This window comes from Phyllostomus hastatus, unplaced genomic scaffold (assembly GCF_019186645.2).
Source record: "Phyllostomus hastatus isolate PE091 unplaced genomic scaffold, TTU_PhHast_1.1 phas_scaffold_129, whole genome shotgun sequence".
NCBI lineage: Eukaryota > Metazoa > Chordata > Mammalia > Chiroptera > Phyllostomidae > Phyllostomus > Phyllostomus hastatus.
In genome coordinates, this window is record NW_025334009.1 from 34488049 (window position 1) to 34508733 (window position 20685).

At 35.0% G+C, this 20685-nt stretch overlaps 1 protein-coding gene across 2 annotated transcripts in view; it reads right to left on the reverse strand.

The window, feature by feature from the left end:
- The window catches only part of PIK3CB (phosphatidylinositol-4,5-bisphosphate 3-kinase catalytic subunit beta), a 174917-nt gene that overhangs the window by 66257 nt on the left and 87975 nt on the right, over positions 1-20685 (reverse strand). For both annotated transcript variants that reach the window (XM_045856942.1, XM_045856943.1), the window contains exons 2-4: positions 14528-14714; positions 11346-11571; positions 4267-4490 (exon numbers count right to left, since the gene is read on the reverse strand). In XM_045856942.1, coding sequence (XP_045712898.1) covers positions 4267-4490; positions 11346-11571; positions 14528-14698 — 621 coding nt within the window. In that variant the 5' untranslated portion in view covers positions 14699-14714. The remainder of the gene's footprint in view (positions 1-4266; positions 4491-11345; positions 11572-14527; positions 14715-20685) is intronic.

Below are 20685 nucleotides of genomic sequence, written 5' to 3' on the forward strand. Positions count from 1 at the left end.
AAGCATCTTAAGTAAAATGAAGATCTAACATTCAATAAAAAGGAAAATAGCAAATTTAAGATTTAAAAGACTGATAATACCAAGTATTAGCAAAGATATGTGAAAACTAAACTCTAAAATACTACTGGTAGGAATGTAAATTTGAAGAACTATTTGGGAATATTTATGAAAAAACATACGCCTGACTCAGCAGTTTTGTTCCTAGGTATACACATAAGCTATAGAATTACATAAACCAGCATTATTCTATGCAACACCAATGTTGAACTTGATATTCTGTGTGTGTATATACAAATCAATTAAAAAATAGACAAAACAAACCTAACAGAAATATAAATGTTTCATAAATATGTGAAAAGAGATACATCTTCATCAGCATTGAGGGAGGTACAATCAAGACAATGGAATTTATACCAATCAAGACAATGGAATTTATATAATGGAATGGTATAGTACACAAAGGCTCCAATCTTTCCTCCAGGGGCCTATCTTAATCCCCTGGTGATTAAATTCATGTTTTCTAAAGATTTATTGGTATGTCATCATCATCCTTGTTAATTTTCTTCACATAAACTGTTAATTGGACTACCTTGGTCAGAACTCAACTTGACTGGTTTTTCCTTTATTTTAAGCAGTTTTCCAACATCATTTACATATACTTCACAAAATATTACATCTTATTATTAAGACTTGTGATGTTCTTCAGCAATCAATTGGCTATGTCAGCAATTATCAACCTTTTTCACCTCATGACATACATAAACTAATTACTAAAATTCTGCAGTGCACACAAAATATATTTTTTGCCAGTCGGACAAAAAAATAGGTATAATTTTGATTCATTCACACTGGATGGCTATTGTGTTAACTGTTGTCAATTTTTTATTTGACAATCTAAAGGAAAAGAGGTCAGTGCTGCTGACTAAAATAGTCAGGTACTGCATGTTTTAAAAAATATTGCAGCACACCAGTTAAAAATCATGTACTATGTATTGCTCCGTGCTTGTAAATAACTGTAGATGAGAGACTATCCAACAAAGATACTAGGCATATGGGTGGGAACAGATACTTCTGCTCAGGAAGGAGGAATACAATTCACTAGTAACTGTCTATATCACAAGAGCTGTGGTTATTCAGATGATGACTACTCTGGTGGAAAATACTTATTCTTGATAGTTTACATGCTTCACTGTTTTGCACATTTCTGCCTATGCTTCTGATATGTTTTCTGGAATTCCCAAAAAGCATACTCTTCATTTGCTTTACCACATTTACCCATTCTCCTCCATGCCCCAACACACAGGAGCTACTTCAAATTACATGTGCCCTCCCTTTATTGATAGAATTATTTTATATAGTACACGTTAGCTGAGGTTAAAAAAAAACAAGTATAAAAGTACTGCTCAAGTTTATGAGTATTCTTTAAAAATTATGATTCTTGAAATTAAAAACAATGCATCTGTGATCTGGCAGCTGGGACTATTATTCTGTAAAACTGAGGCATAATACTTTCATAATTGTATTTATATCTTGCTTCCTAAGAACCACATTCTACAGCTCGCTGACACTGACTATGTGGTCAAGGAAAGCTCTGCATGTTTTTCACAGAAACTGCTATCTAGCTCTCCCCCTACCAATTCTGGAAAATAGTTTTTTAACCTAAATGAATACCTTGTTACATTTCATTGCATTTTTAGTTTAGTGTTTCCACATGACACTTTCCAAAGTTAGTCATCAGCAATGATAGTAAAAGGGCCAAATGAGAATTTTATAGAAATGGGAGGGGCAAAAGAAAATGCATATATGATAGCTGCCTGCTGTCCTTTAGTCTAAGATTATCATTTCTATATTTTTGGTGGTAAATATTTACTCATTTATGAAATACTGTTGGTAATAAATTATGATTTTGGACTTTTTAATCCGAATTTGGCTGGTCTTACTTGCTTAAAATAAAAAGCTTTAAACTCTATGTGACCTCTCAAAATTCTTTAATAACTTAATAATTTTACTGGTTTATATAATTCAAAAGCCTGGGAGCTTTTGTTTTAATCACTGAGGAAATATTTAGCCAAAAGAAAAGGAGACTAGGGAGAGATATGATAGCTATATTTCTACTATCTGAATATTTGGCATATAGAATGAATGGAAGATTTAACGGATACTTATGCAAAACAAAAGTATAACCAGATAGGCAGAAGTCACAAAGGCTAGTTTGAATTTTTTTTAACATTTTACTTATTTATTTTTAGAGAGGGAAGGGAGGGAGAAAGAGAGAGAGAGAGAGAAACATCAATGTGAGGTTGCTGGGAGCCGTGGCCTGCAACCCAGGCATGTGCCCTGACTGGAATTGAACCTGCGATGCTTTGGTTTGCAGCCCAAGCTCAATCCACTGAGCTACGCCAGCCAGGGCTGCTAGTTTGAATTTTTAAAAGATTTTTATTTCTCTGGCTGGTGTATGGTGTAGCTCAGTGGATTGAGCACAGGCCTGTGAGCCAAAGCATTGCCCGTTCTGGTTCTCAGTCAGGGTACATGCCTGGGTTGCAGGCCATATCCCCAGTATAAGGTGTGCTAGAGGCAACCATACATTGATGTTTCACTCCCTCTCTTCCTCCCTCCCTTCCCCATCTCTCTAAAAATAAAACAATAAAATATTTTTTAAAAGATTTTTATTTCAAAAGTAAAATTTATTCTTGTCCACAGTGACAATGTGCTGCTTCAGGAGGCAGAGGGCTCCCCCTAACACTGGATGTGTTTGGTTAGAGACACATGTTAGAAGGGATAGTGAAAATAATTATTACTTTATACAAAGAGACTGACTAGATGACCTCTAAACTCCTATCAGTGTTAAATTCTGTGACTGTCAGGAATCCAGTAAAATATCCCAATATCTCCATTCCTCTCCTAACTTCAAAATGCTTCTTTTCACATACACTTTGTTACAATGACGATTACATTAGAATTGGTGTCCAGGAGAGACTTGACTCACATGTAATGAAATTTAGACTGATCTAGAAAACCAGACTGTTTTCAAGTTATAGTGTTTTCAAATTAAATTCTAATCATCTTTTTTTTAAATATTTTATTTATTTATTTTTAGAGAGAGAAGGGAGGGAGAAAGAGAGAGAAACATCAATGTGTGGTTGCTGGGGGCCATGGCCTGCAACCCAGGCATGTGCCTTAATTGGGAATCGACCCTGTGATGCTTTGGTTCACAGCCCGCGCTCAATCCACTGAGCTATGCCAGCCAGGTTCTAATCATCTTTTAACAGGAAAGTCCCTATTCCAGATCTTCCAACACGGCAGAATTCCACCAACAGTTTAAATTTGATCTTGACACTTCATGATATCCAAATCTTGGCTCAAATTGAACTTTAGTCTCAACATAGCTCAGTATAGAGTCACAAATGGTTTTTGTTCCTTAAACAAACTTCCTTTGTAAAACACCAGAAGGCAGGATCCTTTTCCCATGTTTGTACCAACAAATACTTAGTAACATGTTGTTTGAAAGGAGGCAGGACTGGATAAAACCAGAAACACCAGGATAAAATCCTGGCTCTAACATTGCCTAGCTATGAGGCCAGCATAAATAACAAAACAGGATAACTCCAATCTAGATAGGAGTTAGCAAACATTTTCTGTCAAGGACCAAGCTTTGATGACATATATGTTTGTCACATGTTCTTTCTCTTTTTTTTAACATCCCTTTCAAATTCTTTGCTTTTTCACAGCCCATTAGAAATATAAAAACCATTAAAAAACAGTAGTTTGCTGACCTAATCTAGATTAACACACCACTGCATCAAAAAAATAATACATGAGCAAAGGATGTATCACATTTAGGTTATTACTATAATCCTAAATATATTTCCATCTTAAATTTAATGTTCTTTGTAATCGTGTTTCCCAGGTGAGCAAGAGCCTCCTCTGAGACTGGAGCTGCATTCAGGCAAAAGTCACAAATTACAAAATATTTACTTTATTTATTTTTCCTCCCCCAAGGACAGTTTTTCATAGCCTTTAGAGAGAGAGCAACGGGGAGTGGAGAGGAGGGAGAGAGGGAGAAAGAGAGAAGGACAGAGAGACACATCGACTGGTTGCCTTCTCATATGAGCCCCAACTGGGTACTGAACCTGCAATCAGGATATTTGCCCTGAATGGGAATCAAACCCGTGACCTCTTGGTCTATAGGACAATGCATGCTCCAACCAATTGAGCCACACCAGCCAGGGCTATTACAAAATATTTATTAAAGTAATATTACATTACCTGGCAATTTTCAAAATGAACAGCCACAATGAGCTTTCCTCCATAGAGTTTATCTTCTAAGTTTTCAAGGTTGGATGGTTCATGCTCTGGTGGATATGTCTGCTTTAGCCACTCTATCCAAGACAATCCCACAAGTGACTGAATCTTTGCCTCACTGAATTTGCGCATTTTTATTCGGAATTCATTCACTTCAGGATCCTTCAAGGCATCAAATTCATGCAGACCTAAACACATTTTTTAAAGATGTCATTCTGAGAAGTTAATAATAATTATAGAAAGTATAAAATATATTCAACAAAAACTTATAGCTAGATAAAATAGTAAAAGTAATGTAGAGAAGACAACTATAAAATTAAATATTCTAAAGGATATGAACTTGAAACTTTGTAAAGAAATATAGTCAGTTACTAGTTTTATAAAGATATAATTACCAGTTTTTTCTTTTATCTTTATTATATTTTTCCCATTACCACTTAGTCCCCTTATACCACTCTCCCCCCAGCAATCACCACACTGTTTGTCAACAAAGATTGTTTTATAAAGATAATCACTGAAATACACAGTACATATTTAAAAAGCATATATAAGAGATCCACAGTTTTTCTTTATTAACTAAGTAAGTCACATTTATAATATCTGAGAAAGACCAAGAATCTGAAAACTCTTCAAATATTGTATTAGGAAAATACTTTATATTCAAATTAGTATGAGCCTAAAATTTGTTATTACTTATAGTTTAAACTTTCAGCTCACTGTGATTTTTTCCTCAATGAATACAATATAGCAATTATTCAAAATTTCATACACATAAAATCATTCTTTGTGGTACGTAAGTAAGAACCACTTGAGCCATGAAGACAACTATATATGATAACTTTGTCATAAACTTATGATTATTCTAATAAATACTTCTAGAAATATAAAAAAGTAAACATGTATACATTTTTATTCATGCCTTAATGTTTAACTAACATAGGCAAAGACTTTACAGTTTGGCAATATCCTGTGTTGGAACGATGTAGAGAAAAATGGGCACATTACTAAAATTTCTAATAATATATTAAATACATATACATAACTTAACCTCAAAATTGAAACAACAAGAATTTCAACCTGAGTGACCTGGGACAAACCAGAGAAAAATAAATATGCCCAGCTTCTAGTAAGCTCATCTCTTTCAACTGCTTCTAGTCAGGGGTATCTGAAGCCTTCCCCTTTTATCAGTATAAAACCTATTCACATCCCTGGCTGGTGTAGCTCAGTGGATTGAGCACGGGCTGGGAACCAAAGTGTCCCAGGTTCGATTCCCAGCCAGGGTACATGCCTGGGTTGCAGGCCATAACCCCCAGCAACTGCACATTGATGTTTCTCTCTCTCTCTCTCTCTCTCTCTCTCTCTCTCTCTCCCCCGCCTCCCTTCCCTCTCTAAAAATAAATAAATAAAATCTTTAAAAAAAAACAAAAAAACAAAACAAAAAAAAAACCTATTCACCACCCTGCCTGCCAGTGAGATGGTGCCACACACAAAAACACTTTGTAGCAAGCTCTGAGTAAATAGTTTGTTCTCATTTTGTATTCTTTATTTCCACAAATCTATGTAAATAATTATACAAATGCCATCAGTATAAAAATGTTCACTATAGTTTTTCTTGGTAATAATTAAAAATGGAAAAAGCTGAAGTTAATCATTACGACTTGGTTTAAAAAAAATAAGATATATCCATATGCCATTATACAGTGGTGCAAGTAATAAAATTACTAAAACAGAGATAATAGCCTCAGAGTATAGTAAATTTTAAAAACAGAAAAAAATGGGTCTCCCAAGATTTGTTTTGTGCAAATTTGAAAACAAGAAGCTAAAATACATATAAATTTTTGTTTTGAAAACATCCTTGAGATAACAATACTAATGGCATTTCATAATGATTGGGAGGGGAGCAGAGTGAGACAAGCTGTCAGTTTTTGTTCAAGAAAGCCAATTAATATCATACCATTTGAATCTATACAATTTGAATATACGAGGCCTGTCCAGAAAGTATCCAGCTGTGTGCTATTAAAAAATAGGACGCATTTACTGAAGAAGATACAAGATACAAGAAAAAAAGATATGTGCACTCCTATGTTCATTGCAGTATTGTTTACAATAGCCAAGATATGGAGGTGACCTAAGTGTCCATAGAGAGAGAAATGAATAAAGAAGATCTGTAGACAGTGGAATATTACTCAGCCATAAAAAGGAATAAAGCCTTACTATTTGTGACAACATGGATAAACCTAGAGTGTATTATACTAAAGGAAATAAGTCAGACAGAGAAAGACAAATGCCACATGATTTCACTTATACATGGAATCTATAAAACAAAATAAACAAAATAGAAACTAACTCACAAACACAGAGAACAAATAGATTGTCACCAGATGGAAGTGGTGGAGATGGTTATAGAGATTACAAAATATAAACTGCTGCCCTGATTGGTGTGGCTTAGTGGGTTATGTGTCATCCCGCAGACCAAAGGTTGCAAATTTGATTCCCAGTCAGGGCACATGCCTGGGTTGTGGGGTGGGTCCCCCACTGGGGGCATGCAAGATGCAGCTGATTGATGTTTCTCTCATGTGTTGATATTTCTCTTCCTCTCTCTCTAAAAGTAAATTTTAAAAATCTTTTCTTTTAATAAATCACCAGTTATAAAAATAGTCTCAGGGAGACTACTATGTATAGTACAGCATATGGAATACAATCAATAATAATGTAATAACTATGGTGTCAGACAAGTACTAGACTAATCAGTGTTAGCACTGTGAAAGATATATAAATATCTAATCACTATGTTATATACCTGAAACTAATATATGCCAACTATAATTGTAAAATTAATTAATTATTAAAATGCAAATCTGATCATGTTGCTCCCTCTTTAAATCCCTTCAATAACTTCCCAAGGGCTCTTAGGACTATGTCTCTATTTTTTATATGTTCTGAAGTTGCTTGTTTCTCTGGTCTTCCTACTTGTGCTAGCTGTCCCCTTAAAGAAATGATAACAATTTCTTTTATTCTTCAAACAGACTACGCTTTACACATGCCATTCTCTCTTTTCCTTCATCTAACTCCTTTCACTTGCTCAACTCTCAATCAGCAGTGAAGGATCAGATTAGCTGTGCTTCCCATAAGGGCCTGTCCCTAATTCACACAGTTGATTTAAGTGACCTTCCTTTATTTACAGCAGTTCACACCTTGTATTTAACTGTCTGTTTACTGATCCATAATTCCCATTGCACCATGAGCTCAAAGCAGGCAAAGGCCATATCACCAAAGTTCACTGCTATAGTCCCAAGAGTAAGCTCTCAAGCCCTGGCTGGTGCGGCTCAGTGGACTGAGCGCAGGCCTGTGAATCAAATGGTCGCCAGTTCGATTCCCAGCCAGGGCACATGCCTCAGTTGCGGGATGTGTCCCGCAACTGAGGTCCCCAGTTGGGGGTATGTGAGAGGCAACCACATATTGATGTTTCTCTCTCTCTCCTTTCCTTCTCCGCTCTCTAAAAATATATAAATAAAATGTTTTAAAAAAAGAAAGAAAGAAACTATATTTAAAAAATTTTTTTTGAAAAAAAAAAAAGAATAAACACTCAACAAGTTACAATTGACTTGCAACTGTTACTGTGTTGGTAATTTCTAAAATATATCATAAATTAAGAACTCTGTTCATATAACTATTATGATCATCTGGGAAGTACAGATATTTTTCCTTTTTTATAAGATTTTATTTATTTTTAGAGAGAAAAGAGGGAGAAAAAGAGGGAGAGAAACATCAATGTGCGAGAGAAACATCAATGCGCTGCCTCTCACATGCCCCCAACTGGGGACCTTGCCCTCATCCCTAACAGGGAATCCAATCAGTGACCTTTTGGTTTTGCTGGCCATCCATTAAACCACACCAGCCAGGGCCAGACTGGTTTAATTCATCCCAGACTCACTGAATCCTCATGTCTGAGAAACTGCTTTTTAAGAAACTAATGAAGCTTAAATTTGGGAACCACTACCAAGTTCTCTTAAAAATAGAAATGGCCAAAATTAAGAAGTTAGGTTAAGTAATTTAATTTTAAATCTAGTTAATTTCCTACATGTCCTCCAGTAAGAAAATGTGATAACTAAGCTTAAATTCTAAGATTAAGACTAGTTTACAGTCTACAATTTTTAATATTAAAAAATGTATTGTGTGAACAATTTCTTCATACTAAACACATTAAAATCCAGCATATTACATGTTTCCTTCACTTTAAGATATACTATGTTAGGTTGGGGGAAATAAAGAAATTTTCAAATGCTTTTTTCAGGATGCTGATAAAATGCTCTGATCAAGATTTACTGCTAGGTGCCCTGGCCAGGTGGCTCAGTTGGTTAGAGCATCATCCCGTAAACCAAAAGGTTATAGATATGATTCCAGGTCAGGGCACATACCTGGGTTGTGGGCTTGATCCCTGGTCAGAACGCATACAGAGGCAATCAACTGCCATCTCTCTCTCTCACATTCCTGTTTCTCTCTCTCTCTCCTCTTCCTCGCCCCACCCCCCACTTCCTCTCCCTCTACAATCAATAAACATATCGATTAAAAAAAATTTTACTGCTGAGTATTTGGAGAAATTAACTCAAGAGTGACAATGTACCTTCACTACAGAGAATAATTAGAACCCAAACAGCTGCTCCTATAAATAATAATTTAGACTTAAACATAGAAAATAAAATTATCAGGCACATCATGTTTAATAGAAGGTATTTTTAGTAAAGGTTCTATTGTTTTCTTTGGGGAAAAGGAGTCAGCAAACTTGTTCCTGAAGTTAAATTGAAATAATTGTTTATTGTTTCGCCAGGAGGTATGACCTTATCAAGTCCCAGTTGTAGTGATGAAATACAAATCAACAACTGCAAAACTGACTTGTTAGGTATTTAAAGTGAAAATTCATTCTAAAATATTAAAACAGACTTACTCACCTTCCTAAATGAATGTTAACATTTAAAATTGTAGTTACAGCCTTGGCCAGGTAGCTCAGTTGGTTAGAGCATCATCCCAATCACCAAGGTTGTTAGTTCAATCCCCGGTCAGGGCATATACAAGAAGCAATCAATGAGTGCATCAATAAATGAAATAACAAATTGACATTTCTTTCTCTCTCTTCACCCCTTCCTTCCTGTATGTCTCTAAAATCAATAAATAAAAATGAAAATAAAGTAAAAAATTTTTTAAAAGTTGTAGATACAATCAAAACATCACATTTTCTAGAGATGTTGAAGATCTAAAATACAATTTATAAATAGTTAAGTATTTATAAACTGCTTAATTTATATGCTTTACATCTTGATCATTCAAATTGCAAGGAACACTGCAAAAAAAGTTATACAATAAGCTTTATGATTCTGAGTGAAATATAATACATTGCTTATAAAAAGAGAAATTCAATTCTAATATACACAGAAGATCCCTGAGCTGTGGTAAGGTAAACTTAGGTTTGCCAAAATTTTAAAAAGTAGAACAGTACACCCAGTTCTATTTCAATTTTAGGTAAACAAATTTTTTTAGCATAAGTATATCCTATATAACATTCAGATTGCCTATATTTTTATTTACTAAATTTGGCAAGCCTGAGTAGAAGTAGTGGTAGCTAATACATCCATATATTTTGGAAATCAAGACCAGAAGAGAGCACAATGATCTAAGTTTTGAAAAGATGATAAATTTTAAAAAGATATCTATATTTTGAAGAAAGCTCCCTCTGTGGTGCTAACCTTTTGGATTATCAAATATTTTAGCTACATGAAAATATTATCAGTAGATATTCTTATCCTGGATGATAAAAGACTACAAGTAATTTTTATTCTTTCTACTCTTCCATACATTCTTCAATTCAAATGAAGGAAAAACTTTTTCTAATGGAAAAAAATTAATAATCTATAAAAATCTTTGGGGCAGAAATAGACATGAATGCTTTCTAATGAGTCCATTGATATATAAGAAAAAACCTGTATGGTATATAATTATAACTCTATTTAAGGGGGAGGGGATTATTGTCAAAAGCAAACTAGCTATTCTCTGAAGTAATCAAACATTATTAAGGAACAGGGTGTCTTTTAGTAAATCAACAGGGTTCTAAGTGCTCAAAAGGAAGAGTTCAGTCTGACAGTGTAATAATCACAGGCTAGCCTGAATTACCTTAGGTCGAGATTAAAGAATACTATCTTACATGGGATGGTTCTTAGAGGGGATGGTACTGTATTATCTTAAAGATACTTACTATCTTAAAGGGGATGGTATTATATTATCCTCTAGTAGTAAATTTGATCAATACCATTAACCGATCCAGGTCCAATAACCTCCAATGGATTTTTCATTTTGTATTCAAACTTCCAAGTCTCGTTCTCAGTAACCACTAAAAATACCTACTTCATGTTAGTATCTTGTCTAAGGCAGGGTGCTGACAGTATACCATTGGCCTTTGACACACCTAAGATTACTATAAAAGAGTGACTCCTGCATGTTTTTTATTACAATTCTCCCTGAAATTAATTTGCAAAGAATAATGTACACATGCTGTATCTGGACTCACTACAAAATTAACTTCTTAAAGATAATTTTAATTATGGGAGTATAATGTGTCAGCAATATGGTTTACTTATGGCAACTTATCAGCTTAAAGTCTTGGTTGTCATAGAGAGCTGTATACAAATTATGTAGGGGCAGATCAGTATCTCTTACAAAGGGGCTTCTCAAACTATCTGAAGCAAAGAACAATATTTTTCTTTGCAATCTGTAAAAAAACAGTATTTTTAAAAATAAAAATAATTCACTAGAAAAAAAGACATACAAAACATATGCCCTTGGATATTGTGGCACTATCACATTGCTACAGGAGTCTCTAAACATTTACTCCTCATTTCTGTACTTGCCTCAGTAACTGGTGACAATTTACAGACCGGCACTTGTCCATGGACCTCGCTTTGCAAAGCAATGTCTTGATCACACTTACTATACATGTTTGTATACACAGGAAAATACATGTTAAGAATTCATACTAATTTTTTTTAAATTACCTTTTCCTATAAGGACTCCAATTTTTGAGTCTAATTTTTCTCCTGGGTCACAACTTCTTGTTACTAATTTGAGAACTGGAAGAAAAGGTCTGACATCACAGAGTCTTCTTGTTTCATCTTCAAGCTCCTCATATACAGCAGTTTGATTCACACATGCAAACATATAGGAGTCAATGTCCATAAGGAGGCTAAACATTGGGTAATTGTGAATCTGCTTCCACAACATCTGCAGGGAAAAAAGAAGAGATTTTCTGAAATGGCAGTTGTTCAAATGTACAAGGACATTTCTACAGGATGCTCACTGTAGCACTGTATGTAAACCTCAAAGTCTGAGGTAAACACAAATGTTTTAGCAATAAGGGGTTAATTAAATACAAGTACAGACCATTTAAAGGACTGTGAATATAAATAGATATACACGATAACATGGAAAGCTGTCAAAGATATATTAAGGTTGTTTTCTTTTTTAATAGAAAATTCCAAGAGTATATATGTGGTATTGCCCTGGCTGGTGTGGCTCAGTGGGTTCAGTGCCGGCCTGCAAACTGAAGGGTTGCAGGTTCGATTCCCAGTCTAGGGCACATGCGTGGGTTGTGGGCCAGATCCCCAGTAAGGGGCGTGCAAGAGACAACCACACCCTGATGTTTCTCTCCCTCTCTTTCTCCCTTCCTTCCCCTCTCTAAAAATAAATATATTTTTAAAAAAAGAGTATATGTGTGCTATTAACCCATTTTTGTAAAGTAGTATAATGATACAACACAAAAAATACATATAAACAAAATTATTAAAATGGAGTTATCTATGAAGAGTAAGAATCATTGAAGACTTCCATATTTAACATTCCTATGAACATAAATAACTTCTAATTTGAAAAAAATAGAAATTTTAAAGTATGTATCATCATCCCCATACAAAATATGTTACTATTTTTGTACTGTGTTTCTTTCTATTCATAAGGGAGATGGGGTTAACCTTGCCCTGTCAGGATGCACACAGTCAATCTTTAGGTATCTCTCACCATGCCACCTGGATGAGATTGTATAAAATAATCACCATACAAACACAAGATGGGGTTACACTGTTTAACTATAACCAGTAGAAAAGCCAAGAGCTGAAGATAAGAGACCTGGGGTAAAAACCACAGCCAAGTCTTATAGTCAGTCATATAAAATAAAAAAAGACAAAGCAATGTTAGACAACAAAAGAAAAAATAGGTAAATTGGACCTCACTGAAATTTAATATTTTGTGTATCAAAGGATACTATCAAGAGTGAGTGATAAGGCAACCCACAGACTAGGAAAAAAATCTGCAAGTTATATATTTGGTTAAGAAATTAATAGAGAATATATAATGTGTTCCTAGACTCAACAACAATAAAAACAAAACAACTGAATTTTAAAATAGGCAATGGTCTTGAATAGTCAATTCTAAACATGGTCAATAAGAACATGAAAAGATACTCAACATCCTTAGTCACTAAGGAAATACAAATAAAAACTACAATAATATACCACTCTCACCACCATGAAGAAGTTATCATACTGAAAAAAAGAATGCAAAATAACAGGTATTGTCAGGATATAAAGAAACAAGAACCTTGTACATTGCTGATAGGAATAAAAACGGTATAGTCACCGTGGAAAATAATTTGGCAATTCCATCACAGATTAAAACAGAATTGCCATATAATCCAACAACTCCACTTCTAGGTATATACATAAAAATCAGAAAGCAGGAATTCAAACAGATATTTGTACACCAATGTTCATAGCAGCATTAATCACAATAGCCAGAAGACATTCACAACGAAAACTGAAAGATGAATGGGTGAACAAAAATGTGGTAGATCTATAAAGCAGAATACTATTCAGTCTTAAAAAAGAATAAAATTTGGATACATGTTACAACATGGATGAAATTACTAAGCTAAGTGAAAGAAGTCAAACACATAAGGATAACTATTATATAATTGCACTTATATGAAATAGCAAAAATATACAAATTCATAGAGACAGAAACTAAAATTGAAATTACCAGGATTGGGAAAAGGGAAATTTATTATTCAATAAGTACAGAGTTAGTGATGGTGATGATAAAAAAGTGCTAAATATAGATAGTGCTGATAGTTGGGCAACACTATGAATGTACTTAATGCCATCCGCATGGAAAAATGACCCTAATGGTCAACTTTATGTTATAGATATTTTGTAACAATTTAAAACAAAAAAGGAGGAGAATGAATATCAATGGTTAATCCAGCTTCAGTTACAGCCATAGATATCCACATCTATCCCTGGTCACTATAAAAATAAGTAGCGTGCCTGAAAAAACTTTTTTTTTAAAAAACTTTATGGATCATGCAGTTTTAGAATTTTCAAGTCTCCCTGATGAAGAAGCATGGGTTAAGAATTAAAAGGCTCTCCTATTCTGGCCCACATGGCTCAGCTGGTTGGGCATTGTCCCACAAAGTAAAATGTCACAGGATTGATTCCTGGTCAGGGCACATGCCTAGGTTGTGGGTTCAGTCTCACCAGGGCACATGTGAGAGGCAACAGATCTCTCTCAATGGAACTCATCAATTCATTTTTAAAAAATAATCTAACAAAACAGGAAAACCTTGTTATGTAAAAGAATTTGTTTCCAAATGAGGACATACCATTCATCACTAAGGGGGAATAAATCTAGTGAATAGCAGAAAACTTTTTCTTCCCCAAGAGTCATCATGAAAAGTACTGGATTTAGGGAAGGGAAAGAGAAAAAGAAAGATGGGAAAGAAAAGGAGAGAAGAGATAACCAACCAAAAATCACATTTTAAAAAAGTGTAATAAGCTCAAAGAGAGTAATTACAAAGATTTTAACTCAAAATTTTCTTTAACATTGTCAAATCCCTTTTAATAACCTGAACATTTCAAACTAGCTAACATAAGCCTATTTTCTTAATTCAGGTATCACATACAGATTTTTTTTAGTTGAAAGTGGGAGTAAGAATGAGGATGTTTTGTATGTCCACAAAAGACAATGCCTGTATCAAAATCTTTAAAATGTTATGACCTAAAGGTTCAATGTTCCTCAAATTTACCATATGATTTACATTATGAGCAATTTCTATAATAAAAGACTATGTTCCCCTAAGTGATCTAGTAACAAGCTACATTTACAGAAATTCTACCTATTAACGTACCTGTTTAATATAAGAAATGGTAGCTTCCCGAGGTACCTCCATCTGGATATAAATCCCAGTGGGCAAAAGGAAATCCACAGGTATGGGGCCATCAGATGGTATCTGTGAATCCACTGCCCAGATGTCAAGGATATCTGCCATAGCAGGAGGCATTATGAAATTGAAGCACATTCATAACCATGGGGGCCTAGAAATCAGAAAGTAAAATTTAGTAAAACAGATAATTAGCCAGATTTTACAGTAAAATATGATAAAGGCCACCAATCCATAATTACTCCTTGTATTTCAACATAGCCAGTGATGTTACAGGAGACCAGTGAAATCAAGCAATAGTGGGATAACAGAAATGAATTACTTAAATTACTTTGGTTATCACTGCATAAATATTACACATACACACACACCACTGACTTAAATTCAACCTAAGTACATCACATGCAAAAGATGAACAATTAAGGATTACAGGGTCCTGAGGAAGTTAGCCACTAACAAATGATTATCTTGACTTTATTTAGATGATATTGGCTTCGTTGACTCAGGTTTTTTTTTGTTTTTGTTTTTGTTTTCCCCCCTAAAAACTCCAATGAAAATGGCAATCAAGAGGGCCTTCTTTCAAAAATAATTTTCTATCAATCTCATATAAGGAACAAAGTATCATGAACTTAGTCCCATGACCACACCACCTAAATACTAAAAAGACCAAGTCCCTCAAGCCAGCTAGCAATGTCTTTGGTGCTGTTTCTGACCTGTTTTCTTTTGGTATTCCTAGCACTCCACAGCCCAGGCCCTTGTGCGACAAGTGTCTTTTGCCGTCCCACTGCTAGACCTATGTTCACAATTTGACACTCCTGTATTAAATCTCCATCACAACAAATGTACCCCTTAACAGTTCCATTCAAGTATCATTGATTCCTTAAGGGCTTCCTTCACAAAAGCACAAGAACTGTGGGAAGAACATGGGCTTTGAAGTTAAATATACCTATATTCAAATCCCATTTATTCAAAGTATGAAAGAATCATGTCAAAAGATATAAGAGCCAACTTAAAGCATTTTGAGCACCAAAAATAATAATGAATACATAGGTTGAAACTAATGAAATATATGGAAATATATTTCCGTAATATGACTTAGTAATCATACAAAAAAATAAACTTATTTTTAAATTTTATTTATTAATTTTTAGAGAGAGAGGAAAAGACGGAGAAACACAGGGAAAGAAACATCAATGTGCAAGAGATACATCAATCACTTGCCTCTCAGACACCCCCAAATGGGGACCTGGCCTACAACCCACTCATGTGCCGTAACTGGCAATAGAACCAGCAACCTTTCAGTTCACAGGCCAGCACTCAATCTACTGAGCCACACTAGCCAGGGCAATATGGAAAAAATAAACTCTTTATTGGACACCACTGGATGCTGCTTAGACCAACTCACTATTTTGAAATCTAATAAAAAATGGGGAAACAAAGCAAACTTTTAACCTGCTTGTTTACTAGTTCTTAACCAATGATATTAGGGGTATTTTTAAGAACAATTTTAGTTAATACAAATGCAAAAGAATGATAGAATTAGAAAATCACCATTTTGTAACCTCTAATAAAATAATGGACCTATGCAAGAATCATTTAATGGAAGCTTAAAAAGAAATTCACAAGATAAGATGAAAGGGTAATAGCAAACTTTACAGTTAACATTCAGGCTGACACCTTCTAACTCTGAATAATCCAGATATGATATGTCTCTTCCTATAGTACAACAGGAAGTACTACCCACTACCTATAGAGTATACTTGGCTTAAAAAAAAAATGTACTTGAATCTAAGTAAGTCTCAGATCTTATATATCCGCCAGTTTATAGGAGAGTTAAATAATGACGGAGGCAATCAGTAAGTAGCATCCAGAATGTTGGATGATCAATAAAATAAATCATCAACAAGAAAGCAAACTAATCAATAACAAGAAGGAAAGGATGGTGGAAGAATTTGTTTAAAGGATAAAAAAAAACTTCCAAATCTAATGTTGATTTGAGCAAATACTCTATGAAAAACTATCTTTCAAACAACCTAGGAAATTTAAATATGAATTGAATATTAGATGATTTTAAGGTTATGTTTGTTATGTACAATAATGGAATGATTATTATATGTCTAAAAATCAGCCCTTACTCATTAGAGATTCACAATGGTAATATAAGTAGGGCTAAATAGCATTACATGTTGCATTTGCTTTAAATATTTACATTTTTTCAAAAGTAAATAGCTGATTTAAACAAAGCTATAAAGGCAAGTTGATGAGACAAAAAGATTATGTATTCAATGAATCATGCAGGAATAAAAGAACACTTATATACCAAGAAAATAAACCTCTATTCATACCTTAAATCAAAAATAAAAATTAACCATGGGTCCAAATGTAAACTCCAAAACCATAAAACCTCAAGAAGAAAACATAGAACTTCTGTCCAAAATGGAGGCATAGATAGATATGCTTCACTTTCATGCACAACCAAAAGAAGGATAACGACCAATTTAAAAACAAAAAACACAACCAGAACTACCAGAAAATCGGAGTGTATGGAAGTCTGACAACCAAGGAGTTACAGAAGAAACATTCACCCATACTGGTAGGAGGAGCAGAGAGGACATGCAGAAAGGCAGGGGCTGCTGGACCAGGCAGTCCTACAGTAAGTTGTAGATAAGCCGGGAGAAACAACTGAGGAGCGAGATGGACCATACAACCCAGGCTTCCAGCGAGGGAAAAGCCTCAAAAACCTCTGGCTGTAAACATCTGTGGGGGCTGCAAAGGCAGGAGAATCTCACAGTCTCATCGGAAAGTCTGCTGGGACCCTAGACCCCCTTGTGGATTCTAGGACCCTATGGGGCCCTATGGGGTCCTAGAACATACACAAGTCCACCTACTGGGGAATCAGCACCAAGGCAGTACCTCAAAGGGCTCAATTCACTTGTGGGATGTGGGGGAATTGGGGCGAGAGCCAGGCAAGCAGCACTCTCTCTGATCCCTCCTCCACATACAGTGCCACAAGGTATAGATGTGGGTTGCCCCACCTGGTGAATACCTAAGGTTCTGCCCCTTACAACATAATAAGTGCGCCAAGACAAAGAAAATGGCTCAAATGAAAGAAGAGATCAAAACTCCAGAAAATAAACTAAGCGATGAGGAGATAACCAACCTATCAGATGCAGAGTTCAACACACTGGTAAACACAATGGTAATCAGGATGCTCACAGAAATAACTTAATACAGTTTCAAAATAAAGGAAGAAGTGAAGGCTATGCAAAGGGAAATAAACAAAAATATAGAGGGAACCAACAGTGAAGGGAAGAAAACTAGGACTCAAAGATTTGGAACAGAAGAAATCAACATTCAACTGGAACAGAATGAAGAAACAAGAATTCAAAAAATGAGGATAGGCTTAGGAACCTCCAGGACAACTTTAAATGTTCCAACACCTGAATCATAGGGGTGTCAGAAGGAGAAGAGGAAGAGCAAGAAATTGATAACTTATTTGAAAAAATAATGAAGGAAAACTTCCCCAGTCTGGCAAATGAAAGACATGCAAATCCAAGAAGCTTAGAGAGTCCTAAAGAAGTCAGATCAAAGGATGACCACACCAAGACATATCATAATTAATTACATTATCCAAGATTAAAGAGGAGAGAATCTTAAAAAATAGCAAGAGAAAAGGAGACAGTTATCTACAAAGGAGTTGCCATAACAGCATCAGCTGGTTTCTCAAAAGAAACCTTGAAGACAAGAAGTTGCTGGAAAGAAGTATTCCAAGTCATGAAAGGCAAGGACCCAAATCCAAGATTACTCTACCCAACAAAGCTATCATTTAGAATGGAAGGGCAGATAAAGTGCTTCCCAGATAAGGTCAAGTTCAAGGAGTTCATCACCATCAAGCCCTTAGTATGTGAACAGTTAAAGGGACTTATCTAAGAAATAGAAGATCAAAAGTATGAACAGTAAAATGACAATAAACTCACAACTATTAACAACTGAACCTAAAAAACAAAAACAAACACAAACTAAGCAAACAACTAGAACAGGAATAGAATCACAGAAATGGAGAATACATGGAGGGTTATCAGTGAGGAAGGGGAGAGGGAAGAATGTGGAAAAAAGGTACAGGGAATTAGAAGCGTAATTGCTAGGTACAAAAGAGACAGAAGGTAGACTAAGAATAGTATAGGAAATGGAGAAGCCAAAAAACTTATATGTATGACCCATGGACATGAACTAAGGTGGGGGGAATAAGGTGGGGGCAGGGTGGAGGGGGGTAAAGGGGAGAAAAAAATGGGACAACTGTAATGGCATAATCAATAAAATATACTTAAAAAAGGAAACACAGAAGAAAATTTTGTGATCTTGTATTAAGATTTCTTAGTTATGACACTAAATGCACAATTCATAAATTTAAAAAATTGATAAACATCATTAAAACTGAAAACTTCTGACCTTAGATACAAGTGTTCATAATATGAAGAGACAAGCCACAAGACTGGGAGAAAATGCTTTCAAATATATAAAGGGTTTATATCCAGAATACAGAAAGAATTCTGAACATACAATAAGAAAACAAAAACCTCAGTTTTAAAATATGGCATAAGATTTGAACACACTTCATCAAAGCAGATATATAGATGGCAAAAGGGCTCAATATCATTAGTCACTGCAAATTAAAACCACAATGACACACCACTATACCCCTATTTCAAAAACTAAAATTAATAAGACTAATCATCAAGTGTTAGAAAGAATGCAGCAAGAACCAGAACTCTCATACACTTCTGGTGGGAATACTAAATAGTACAAAAACTCTGGAAAAACAGTTTGGCAGTTTCTGAACATACACCTACTGTATAATCCATCATCCCACTCCTCAATATATACCAAACAAATAAAAATAATGAAGGCATATTTCGTCACAGAAGCTGTACAGAATTGTTTACAAAAGCCTTAGTTATACTATCCAAAAATTTGAAATAATTCAAATGTCCATGAACAGATGAATGGATTTTTTTAAGGTTGTGATACATTCATATAACAGAATACTACACAGCCAAAAACAAACAAACAAACCCAAAAGGCTGTACTCACTAACTTAGCATTATGGAGGAATTGCAAAATAATTATGCTGACTGAAAGAAGCCTGACAAAAAGAGTACATACTATATGATTTCATAAAATTCCAGAAAGTGTAAACTAGACTACAGTGGTAGATTAGTGGTTGGCTTGTATGGGGAAAGGGATGGTAGAAGCAGGGAGAGACAGGCAGAGGGGATTACAAAAGAACACAAGGAAACTCTTGGGAGTGATGGATATCTTGTTGTTCATTATCTTGATTGTGGTGTGGTTCCAAAGTCTATACATGTTTCAAAATATATCCAATTGTATACTTTGGTACTTCGATACATGTTAATTACACATTAATAAGGCTGTTTATAAAAGTGAGAGGAATAAATGAAACAAGAAAAGCAAAATACCGATACTTGTTGAAGCTGGGTGATGAGAAGTAACATTATATTACTTCTCTGCTTTTGTGTACATTTGCAATCTTTCATAATAAAGTTTTGTTAAATCCCATCTATGCTACTTACCTTCTATGTGAATTTTGTTAAGTCACTGAAACTTCTGAGCTTCCATTAACTAAAAAAAGAAATAATAAGCCCTGACTGGTGTGGCTCAATGGATTGAGTACCAGCCTGCAAACCAAAGGGTTACCAGTTCAACTCCCAGTCGGGGCACATGCCTGGGTTGCAGGCCAGGTCCCCAGTTGGGGGCGTGCAAGAGGCAACTGGTAGATGTATCTCTCACACACTTACAAATCTCCCAATCTCTTTCTCCCATCCTTCCCCTGCCTCTGAAAGTAAATAAAATCTTAAGTAATGATAATAATAATAGGACCAAGATGACGAAGGCTTACAAGGACACTGAACTTGCCCTCTAATGGCCGAATTCAAATATACAAATAAATAGGGAGCAAGTACTCCTAAAAAAACAACTAAGAGCTGAATGAACAGCTTCTGTACAATAAACAAGAAAAAGAGGCAAAACAGAAAAGGCTGGGTAATGGCAGTAGCTGTGGAACTCTCCAGGCTGGAAGAGCCAGTAAGTGTCATTGTTTAATTCCA